General features: G+C 42.0%; 1 protein-coding gene across 1 annotated transcript in view; it reads right to left on the bottom strand.

Moving 5' to 3' along the window:
- Positions 1–817: 817 nt before the first annotated feature.
- The window catches only part of ghrhrb (growth hormone releasing hormone receptor b), a 33,597-nt gene continuing 22,965 nt past the window's right edge, over positions 818–11,449 (bottom strand). Inside the window, exons 4-13 of the mRNA XM_084011161.1 lie at positions 7,541–7,641; positions 7,079–7,176; positions 6,103–6,235; positions 4,296–4,449; positions 4,146–4,206; positions 3,338–3,407; positions 2,641–2,732; positions 2,419–2,548; positions 1,753–1,794; positions 818–1,285 (exon numbers count right to left, since the gene is read on the bottom strand). Coding sequence (XP_083867287.1) covers positions 1,088–1,285; positions 1,753–1,794; positions 2,419–2,548; positions 2,641–2,732; positions 3,338–3,407; positions 4,146–4,206; positions 4,296–4,449; positions 6,103–6,235; positions 7,079–7,176; positions 7,541–7,641 — 1,079 coding nt within the window. The 3' untranslated portion in view covers positions 818–1,087. The remainder of the gene's footprint in view (positions 1,286–1,752; positions 1,795–2,418; positions 2,549–2,640; positions 2,733–3,337; positions 3,408–4,145; positions 4,207–4,295; positions 4,450–6,102; positions 6,236–7,078; positions 7,177–7,540; positions 7,642–11,449) is intronic.

The following is an 11,449-nucleotide window of genomic DNA, read 5'->3' as shown; positions in this document are numbered from 1 at the left end:
TGTCGACACTATAATGAATGGAACAAAGCAAAAGTATAAAAAGAACACACGTCAGAGGAGCATTCAATGCAAAAGGAGTGAATATTTTCTAACTGTCACAAATCATTGAGAGAACATCCAACACGGCCTCACGGCAGTTACCAAACATTATCTGTTGCTTTTTTGCTGATTCACACAGTTGTTAATTTTTTGTGTCACATGGCACAACTTCTTTCTCCGTCAGTTTAAAAACTTCAGGTTCACTTAGTTGGGTTTCTGAAAACTGTCACTTTGGTGTTAAAGTCCTGTGTTGTCGGACCCATCCACCTCCCCACCCGCCGGCCATGTGTAGTCTCAATATTTGAGACTCCGCCACTAGCTCTGACTGTTGCATTATCATGTGGATGCATTTATTTACATTGGCATGTTGTATTTGGCGCAGTTCGTGTCCGTGTAAACAAAACCAATAGATTGCATTTGAGAGCGGGCTGGAATGTGAACAGCGTGTCCTCTCGGGGTCATATACGCAAAGCGCACAGCGTGGTAGATAAACTTTATCAGCTGCCCATAGAGAACAACACATGCTTGGAAATGAGAGCAGATATGCCACAGAGGTAGAAGGAGATATTTTAGACGACAGTGTTATATAGAGACTCTCCACTAACTGTCATCTGGCCATCCGAGACCACAAAGATAAGCTCTTGTGATGCACATTTTCCCTCGTAATGTCTAAAATATGAATATGAACACAACATTTTACCACAAACCAAGCAGTTGATAAGGATTCAGAAGAGCTGTGACAGGAGAAACTAATCAGAATGTTAACAGTGTAATACAGTGGATTTTTAATTTGATAAATCTAAAAAAAAAAAAAGGACCATGTTTTGAAACCACATTCATGATGTACTTGATGTCGGTGCTCTTCTGAAAGGGGAGAAGCTATTTGGTGGTATGAGTAAGATGTGCCTCCAAAAGCTAAAGTCATCTATGATAAACACAAAAGCAATAGAAGAAGCTTGAAAATAATTCATATCATTAAGCGCTACCTTAACGTTCAACAATCAGGCTCTGTGGTTTGGTGTCGTAACACGGACATGAACACCGGGACTCACACCGGGGAGACGTTGTTAGGTATGAGGGTGTGGGTCTCCGAGGCCGGCTGCTCTTTGGGGCTGGATTTGTCGGCGAGGACGGAGATCTGAGTGACCGTGCTGCTTTCTGTGAACAACATACGCCGTCGTTTACTGCACCGCAAGTAACTCTGAGTCTGCCACTTCCAAAACCTCTTCTTCAGTTCTGCCTGCACCTGAATACACACACACACACACACACACACACACACACACACACACACACACACACACACACACACACACACACAACTTGTGTTCAAGGTGAAGTCTTGTTCTCCACTGGGCTTCCCCGGGTCATCTCTAAGTTGTATTTATTTTATTACCACCAGACTGAGCCATTTTGACATGTTTTTTTCTCAATGCTATGTTCTGGTTTTCTGCACAGATAAGATACAAAATATATCAAAAGCAATGTTGCTGCTGATGCTTTACATGTACCAGACTTTGAAAAAGACTCCTCAAATTTAGAAAACAGAAACACGTCAGAAAAAGACTGAATGATCATTCAGGATTGATGTTGATTAAAAGCTTTAACTTCAAGTGGAAAATAATGAATGAAGTGTTAATAATTAAGGATGCATGTTGCAATCCTGATTACATCATATTGATTATATAATAAACAAATGTAAGAGTTACTTACCTCGCCATTCAGGAAGCAGTATAGCAGGGCCACAACGAATCCCTTCAGAGCAGAACATATTATCCAATACTGTTAGGTATTAAATATTGACAATCTAGTTCACACCCTGAGCAAACCTGAATAACAGTCATAAACAATGTGAATTATTTATATTTAACATACAGTCTTTTGAAATACAGGAGTTGTTTAAAGGACAACTTTGGCATTTTTCAACTTGGGCCCTATTTTCCCATTTCTACTGTTGGGGACAACAAGTTTTGAGTAGTCAGCAGCTAATAAACGGGCTGTATTGTAATCATATGCGGCAATTCCTCATTGTAATCGACATCTACTTAAAGTGCTTGTTTTTGTTGTTGCCACAGACAGGCTCATATTATTATTATTATTATTATTATAAGTGTCTTACAACTTTATGGAAAGGACCCGGTCATTCACATGGATGAAATCAGCTAAATACTGAGGCAGGACATCGAACATCTTTTAAATAACACTAAGCTACATTTTCTGTAACAATTTCAGTCTGTCAGTGGAAAAAGACAAGCACTTTTAGTCAATGTGACTCTATTTCAGCCTATTTAGTGACTCTGTTTAAAATTAAAAATATATATATCAAAGTTATCTTTTTATATTTATTCCTCCTTTGTGTAATCTGTGTCTGTGTTTCACCTGAAAGGATCCCAGGCCGAGCTCTATGAAGATTCGGGCCTCTGCTCCTGTGTTTTCCGGCAGAAAGGCAAACACCATGTAGTGCATCCCAAATAGAGGGATGAGGAGCAGAGTGGATTTGGCCAGCCTCCTGCACACATCGTAAAAAGATAACTAGCCATGAAGACGACATGCAGTATTTGTTTGCAGTCGTCGTGTCGTCATCATTTGTTCTCCTCTCACTTGAAGTGACTGGTGTCGTTGCCACCGACACCCGGAGATCTCAGCTTCTGGACCAGAATGCGGATCACATTGATGAAGATGATGAAGTTCACCTGCACGGAAAAAAAATGTCAAAGAGCTTTCGTGAGAAATATGTGAAAGAACCACAACAGTATTTGTGGTACAACACAAGATTTGGGTTAATTTACATTTCCAAGTCAGGTGGTTAGAATAGCATAAAGAGTGACATTTTTAGAGAATTTTATTTTTAAATGACCAAAAACTGCTGTATAAGATGTAACTGTACGCCCAAGGATTACAACAGAAAATATTGTCCTTCAAAATTACGATTATTAACTGAATCTGAATCAACAGTTTTTTTAATGACACACAGTAGAGACAGGGGTTCAATCTCTGGTTCCAGTTTGGTCTGACATGTCCATGGGTGGGAAGCAGGGATGGTGTTCTAAGGCATGATTCATTCTATACAGTGAAGCTTGTCACTGATAACGTGTATTGAAGGAAGCGTGCGGCCCTCCAGTCTCCAGTGCAAGAGAAAAATTAAATCAACTTGAAAAATAAAGTTTAATAGAAGAAAACTCTCAGAAGTGCACTGATCTAATGTGAACACACAATAAGAGTCGTACAGGCGAGACTGAGAAGATTGAGGACTCTCATAATCCCTCAGCAGCTCCCACATTAACTGTTCTGCACTCACCAGTAGTGATGCACTTATTGGAGCTTTTATGATCCACCAGATGAAGGCTACATCGGTGTCATCCCAGCACCTGAGACACACAACATACAGTAATGAGATAAACAAGGGAGTCACGGAAGTGCAATGTTGTTCATCTCATCATGAAACACACAGTGACTCACTAAACTCGGCCAGGACGCCGTGTTAGAGGCAGACCAGGCAAATGCTAACAATAAAATTAGCTATTATTTTTCATCTTTCATCCCAACTGAGTATTCTGTTAAAACAACTGTGCACAATCATCCAATCATCATTAGACAAAAAAGCTTTTTATTGCTAATGGGCTATTTAAAACAATCAGAACAGCTGTTTGTGTCTCGTGTAAAGCTAAGTCAACGTTGACTTATTTTACCTCACTTTTGCTACGTAACGTCCTTAATTAACAAACTTATTTTAAACCAAACCACAATCTTTCCCGGAGCCAAGACAAGTCGTTTTGTTCTCTAAACCTCACCACATTGTTTTGTTGAGAAATTAAACCTAAAAAATAAGAAAACCTATGTTGGAAGTTTATCTTGAAAATGTGTGTAAACTGGCATCCCTTCACATCTAAACTGATGCTAGAGGCTTACATAGAATGTCATACTGAGAAGTGTAGGGCCACTGACCAAGTAGGGAGGGAGAGTGTCGTTGCACATAAAAAGGCTTGTTGGTGCCCATCAGGTGCCACAGTGTTGGTTATGAATGAATACCAATGGGTCTTTACTGGATACTTGAGTGTGCCTACATTGCCTCACATTTTCCCTGATGCTCTACGGCAGAAGCTCACCCCTTGTTGTCGTAGAAGTTTCGAGTGAGGATCCATGCCGTTATGATTGTTGTTGGGAGACCTGGCAGGCAGACAGAGTGACCCGATCATTAGGAAGTCAATGCAGAGCTGTGACCACAGACAGAGAGAGAGATGATAACGGCTGCCCACCCCAGCCGATGAGTATGTACCACCAGAAGTATTTCTTCTGAAAAACAAAGGTGAGAGCAAGCAGCGTCTGCAGGTACATGCCCTCCACCAGCAGCCAGAAGTAGTTGGCCAGGATGCTGAACTGGAAGAAGGCCACAGCTGATTTACAGGATGCCTGTGGGACAAAGACGACAAGATGACAAACAGCATCAGATGAGTCTGTGGAGGTCTTTATCTGGAGACGTTGTGGTGTTCATGGCCGCTGGTCCAGTCACCAGTAAACATGTTGGCACAGATACTTTGGATGTTGACATTTTTGCATCTGGCCAGTGACGTAGGATATCAGGCGTCCATTATTCAAAGTTACATGGTATCATAAGAGTATGACAAGTAAGAAAGCCCACAAAGGCTTCTGGCAAGGCTGGTGGATGGGTCACGCAAACACAGGACTTTCACCCAGCAGACCTCTGTTCATGAACAACATAAGTAAACGTTGACTTTAAACGTACGTAAATTTGTTCTACGTAACATTGGTAGGCTACATAACAAAGAGTGGCGAAGGACCATTATGTTTTTTGTACTTTGTTACATTGTTAGGTTATCATTTGTACACAAACCAAGATTGTTTTTCTAACCTAATCCAACATTAACCATGTGTCATTTTGTTTTCCTGAAAGAGTGATTTAATGTATTTATGGAAGAGATTTTGGTTAACAAACGTCCACATTCAACTCATCATGGTGATACCTCTAACCAGTAGAGCCTAATAAGCTGCAGCAATAACCTGATGGACAAACATGTCAAACCATCATTTATCAGCAGCTGCAGTATGAAGGTAAACAGACAGTCTAGTGAGTCTCCACCACATCAGCTCATTTAGCTGCTGATGTACCACAGACGTTACCACGTAGAACGTTACAGAGTGTCCAGCTGATAATAAGTGATGGAGGTTCGCCCTGATTACTGATTTCCCAACTAATTTGATTCATTCTTGAGCCCTTTCCAACAACATCCCCTCATCAATTTATCATTATTTTTCCTGTCGCAGTTTTAGTTTTCTCACTGTCAACTGTTTCTCTGTCGGCACAATTTTCTTTCTCTCATCTTCTCTCTCTCTCTCTCTCTCTCTCTCTCTCTCTCTCTCTCTCTCTCTCTCTCTCTCTCTCTCTCTCTCTGGTGGCCCTTTTCACCCAAAGGAGTCTCGGCGATGTGCTGATGCTGGTCCATCGTAGCGGTGCAAGAGAGACACTTCGCTTCACTCCAGGTGGCCTCATCAGCAGAAAAACGGGGAGAGAAACACTCGTCATTAATGCCCTCGCAGGCTCCGCTCTCTAGCTCCCACCTTTTTAATCCCACTCCTTCCCGCTTTCTATGATAATGAGCTCTTCTGAATTCATGTCCAGAAAACAAAACGCAGCCCTCAACCAGCCGACGGTATCAACACAACAGCAGTCGCTGAGTTTAAAAGTCATTTTTTATTCTTTCTTCTCAGTTCTTTTTCTTTACATCCACTATGGGATCATAAAATATTAGTATCATCTTATCCTTCCCTTATCTCCCCCTCTGTTTTCCTTCCTAACTTCTATCCTTCTGTCATTTCTTCCTAAGACTTCTTAAGACTTATTGACATTTTCACCAAACAACAAAGCTTCTGTCTGCTAATCTTCACTTGCAGTATTTTCATTTTTGTTACATAAGTGCAATATTTCACATTGACAACACGTTTCCAAGACGGACGAGACGACTTCCAGGACAAGTGGATCGGCTGGTTTTGAGTCCTCCGCTGGTAAATATAGACACACTAATGCAGCTGCAGTTACACACTCACAGTGGACATGAAGCAGTGGTCCAGGTTCTCATCAGCGAAAAGAACGCCGTCTTTAATGAAGACAGCGCTCGCTCTCAGGATGAAGGAGAAGAACAGGTTGATGTGGATGTAGTTCCTGGTGCAGTGAAACTTCCTGTAGAGCAAAGAGCAAAAGGAATTTCTTCAAATGTAATATCTTTCTATGAGTATTTATTAAAAAAACATTTCCAACGTTTAACACCTGGCAAGTTGGGTAAGATGGTAAAAGCTAATTCTGTGTTAAGATGTGACAATGCTGATGTGACAAGATTGCGGGTTGGGTTAAAATCAACATTTTAATCACTCACTCATACACTCGCTATCCAGGGAGGAGCAGGTAGGGGTCGATAGAGAGCACAACAAAGTGAGCTCAACGGCAGGAAGGATAAAAAGACTTTCAGACTCAGATCATTTTCTCTGCCTGCTGTTAACATCACATCTGTCGCACAATTAAAACATGCCAGATCAACAGTACATTAACATTAATCTCTCTAATAAATACAAACATCCTTTTTTGTGGCCTGGAAAAGGGAAGCGTGGGGTCCCCTGCTGGAGCCACGACCCGACCCCAGATAAGCGTGTGAAGATGAGTAACTGATCTTTTTGTTAAAAAAAATGCATATTTGAAGCTATTTTGTTGAGTTGGCTCTTATAGAAATGCTGTGGGTGAATTTAACTTCCCCCTGGTAAGCAGTGATGCTGCGTATATGTCTAGGGCTTTTATTGTGAAAGGTAAGAATGAACGGTACTTTTCGAGATTAATTGTAGGATACTTTGAGTTCACTATTATAATAATAGCACTACAAAATGATGAACTCACTATATAGTCAGCGGTGAGTGATTTCAGATTCAGGGTTTCATAATTCACTTGCATGTAAAAGTAAGTCTTTTTGGGTCACTTGCTGAAAACCACTGCTGCTGTGGTTGCTCATGGGAACAGTCTTGGAAAAAAAGTTACCTGAACACAGTTAAAACAAAAATAGCCGATATGAGCGAGATGAGGGACGTAGCGTAGCCAGCGGTGTACACCTGTTTGAAGTTGGCGAAGTATGTTGTCTGAAATGCAAGAAAAGACACAATAGAATGAAAGTTTAAAAAAAATGTGCATATTAACTGTGAACCACTTACTCACACTGTTAGCATGTTTGTGGTGGCAGTGAATTAAGCTTTAATTCGTAAAGTTTGGAGGCAAGGTGCATGCGACATGTCTGTTCTGTTTTCTATGAACAATGCTGCAGGATTGGATGTGTAATGTGTGTTGGCCAGTCTGCAGCAGAGCAACAGGTCCTGTCTTCAGCAGTGACGCTGAACCGACTGATAAAATATTCTCTGGCATTCAACATATTTGCAGTCAAAAATTCCTACTGAGAATGGACTCATAGATAGTTTCTTTGCAGAAATAATCAGTGAGAACATCTACCTCTGGTTCTATGGCTTCGTATTCTGTGAACTCGCAGGCCTCTTCGTAGGAGGGGTAGAGGTCGGACCATCCATCCACGCTGCAGTTCCTGTATATGTGACCTAAAAACCATCACATACACCTCTCAGTGGCACATAACAACAAGAAACCATCAAAGCCAGAGATGGGGCACCTATCAGTCACACACGAGGAGCAGGGGAGTGGAAGTCAAATAAAACAGGACTGTTTCAACATGAGGAAGAGGTCTGAACTTTGCAATGGAGGGACCAGACAGTTGGCGAGGAAATGTAAACAGAGAGATGGGGATTGACACTCTTGATTGTTTAGTTTGCCAATGTATCACTAATGCTCCCGCCAGTTACTAGTTTCAGGTTAATCTGTGTATTTGCATGAACTTTATTTAATCTTGCATTTCCCTGTGCTTCCAGTCTTCTCCCCCTGCCTGCCCCCACCAAACAAAATCCTCCTATTAGATTATTATAGAGATTATCAGTAGCAGAAAGTAAACATATTGTATTCAGGAGCTTATAGGGTGACATCACCTAAAATACTCAGCTTTGAGCTACCAAGCCTCTGAGATTTCTGCCAAGAAAGACAGGAAGTAGATGAGAATGTAATTGGTTTGTTATGATAGTTTAAAATTACTACATTCGGCTGAGAAAATACTTTCAACTTTGTGTCGAGCTCTTTCTACAACACAGCGAATAATTTCAAAGCGACACTTACAACAGTCAGTTAATAAAGTTACGTTTTTAGTCGAGATTTAAAGGAAGTCACAGATGGATTTGAACAGGAAAGCTGTGCTGGGATCAGTGACAGCAAAACACACGATCACCTTTAGTTTTAAGTCTAGCTTTCTAACAGACTTCTGATGCAGGATCTGAGGTTAAGAGCAGACAGTATGAATTCAAACATACATGCTGCAGAGAAGCGTTGAATGTCTAATCGACAGCATCAATATGCAAATACAGTATGGGCTGATTAATGTTCCATTTGTTGTTTATATTCATGAATATGCAGCTTACCCAAACTCTATTAGTCTTACTGGGACACTGATGAATAATAATAATTTAATAAAACAATCCCTCTCTCTCTCTCTCTCTCTCTCTCTCAGACATGCTGGTAGTTTCTCAGAAGTGAAATAGCTGCCGCTGCTCTTCATTAGGATTCAGTGGATGTGATCGGCATCTCCTATGAAGAGGACATTCCCCAGACTGAGGCGAGGTCTTGGGAATTAGTGAGGATTCAGCTTGAATGTATTGAATGTTTAAATTAAATGACCTTTTCTTTTTCCTCCCTGTTTTCCTTGGTTGTGGTTTGAAAGCAACAACAAGGCTAAGCACTGTAAATTCAGATGAAACCGTTTTGTCCTCGACTCAAAGGGTCTGCATGGAAATATTACGTATTACATATGCTGTATATGGGTGTTATTAATATGAAGCATTTTAATCAACTCAAAGACACTTAACAAGAAAAAGAGAAACGTCAGTCATTAGTTTGTCGACTTTTAGTTTGGCATTTTGACCATCGCCATCTTGGATTTTGATTTTCAAAAAGCGGTCCTGAGAACGGTCCAGACCAAGACAACAACACTGGTAGACAGACCCAGAGCCGGCTTCGCTGCTGCCTCTGACCAGCAGTTGGAGCCCCGGCGACAGGTGAAGAGCTTCACGCCCAGCAGAGCTGCAAGCCACTTTACAAGCCACCGCAGTAAAATGAGAGGTTTTCAGGGCTCTGATAGGCTGAAACACTACCGCTTTTTTCCACATGGAACACCAAAATCACCACCAATGAGGTTGCCTGGGGAACAGTGTTACATCACCAGGCCGACCTGCACTCCCTCTGAGCTGTGGTGCAGCACGTCCAGCTAACATTCCTCGCTCATTCTTACTTTGATGCTGCTTCTGCTGAGCTGAGAAATGCTGTACAAGCGCAGTTAACAACAGCCTCTTCTGAACACCTTCAGTGGATTGGGACGCTCTGATCCAGGCGATGTGCATGTACACATGTTTTTCACTCTCACAGCCTGTAGAAACCTGTTTGTACAGCATGTGATGCACACAGGTCCATTCATTTTACTGGCTAACCTTAATGATCTGTTTCTATATTTCACACTCAATGCTGAGTCAAGGAGACTTTGTTCCCTTCCCTAAAGGCTCCAGGTAACACTGACACTACTCTGACCATGAATGATGAATTTAAATGAGGCACATTTCTCCCACCATGGCCTGAAGTGAGAACGACGGAGCTCACTCAGCTACTCCACGGTGGTCATGACGCATGCAAGGTCATCAGCTTTTATGTGTGAATCCTTGTTTACAAGACGGAGGATGAAAAGTTGAAATATGAGATTTCAGTTCCATGATGTGAATACTCCTGTCCGGCTCCTCAGCACCGCCGTGCAGAGTGTGGGGGTTTGAGTCGTGGGTGGTTTCTCCGGTATCCAGCTGCATTAGCCTCAGTATAACGTGGTGCGTAGAGCCTGCAGGCCCGCAGCCGCAGCCTCGCTGGGTGAATGGTTGGATGTGAATGGAGGTGGAAGGCCGAGGCTCGGGGGAGGGCGCTGGTGCTCCGGCCGCCATGCTTAACAAGCAGCGCCAGTTCTTTCCTCGCGCTCTTGGTTCTTACAGTGAACTCTTTGATTTTCCAATTCATTGGTTTCTCCGCATGCAGCCTCCCATTGGATAGGCTGGATATACAACCGCTACAGCGCTCGACTTATCCGGCTGTCTGTGGAGGAGGGAGTCCAGAGGGTCCAGGAACCCACCAGCACTGAGTTATGAGGTCATCAACGGCAACCTCCGCCTCCTGATCCTCCTCAAGTATGGTTAACTTCCAAAACTGTCTTTTTTTTTTCTTGGTATTCTCTGTTTTGTGCTCTATTATTCTCACTGCTGCTGGAAATCAGTCAAGTGCATCATTTCTACATTCAGCATCCCACATACTGCACATGCTCTCTGCCACTGACTCTATGGGGAAGTAATTCAGCAACACTAACTGACAAACTGGAAGTCTGGACGTCAGCCACTGTGTTTCAATACGGGGACTTCATTGGGGACTTAGAGTCAATTCTGCTTTCTGAGTCCTCACATCAATATTCCACTGTTTCCAGAAACTACTTGGACTTGTTTTAAACCCATAGACCATAATTCTCAAACTTTTGGGGGGGCATGGACCCCATAGAGGGGAGAACATTTTCCAAGCAGCTCTGCTAAGATGCTTTATCCGTAATATTACAACCATTTCTATACTATGATGCCATAAGGACTAGTTTTTATTAAAATATCTCAACCTTAATAATTCGGAGCCCTTTAATGCGATACATAAACACATCTCAATTTGAATAATGCAAGGATGAGATGAGATGAAATTATCCTTTATTAGTCCCATTAGTCTGTTCTGTCTGCCCCTTTGTTTCATGTCTGCCCACCTGTGTCTTGCTGTCTGATTAGTTTGTTGTGTATTTAGTCTTTCCCTGTATCTGTCAGGTCGTCTACCTTGATTGCCTTCTCCTGTGTGTCCCGTGTTCATGTTCCTGGTGTCCATGTGATCCTCTTCTCATTCTGATTTTCTGTTCAGTCCATTTTGGTATTTTTCCCCTTTAGATTTATTTTCTTCCTCAGCATGCTTCCTGCCTTGGTGTTTTATTGTTCCCTGACAGTTTTTAAATCAGCTTTGTCATTAAAGTTCACTTTTGTTTATTTTCACCTGCCTCCTTTTTGATTCCTTTTGCTTCCTGTGACCGTGTGACATAGTCACAGAGTTTCTATTGGCCAAAACTAACGTGGGTTGGAGTAATGGACACAAAATGCTTGTTTTATCAATGCAAATGGTCCCATATCTAGTAATACACTTTTTAAAGATATGGACCCATGTTTTGCATTTTGGCTGATGCTGTGTTAGTTTTCA

The sequence above is a fragment of the Eutrigla gurnardus genome, assembly GCF_963514095.1.
Source record: "Eutrigla gurnardus genome assembly, chromosome: 6".
Taxonomy (NCBI): Eukaryota; Metazoa; Chordata; class Actinopteri; order Perciformes; family Triglidae; genus Eutrigla; species Eutrigla gurnardus.
This window is presented reverse-complemented; position numbering and strand designations above follow the sequence as displayed.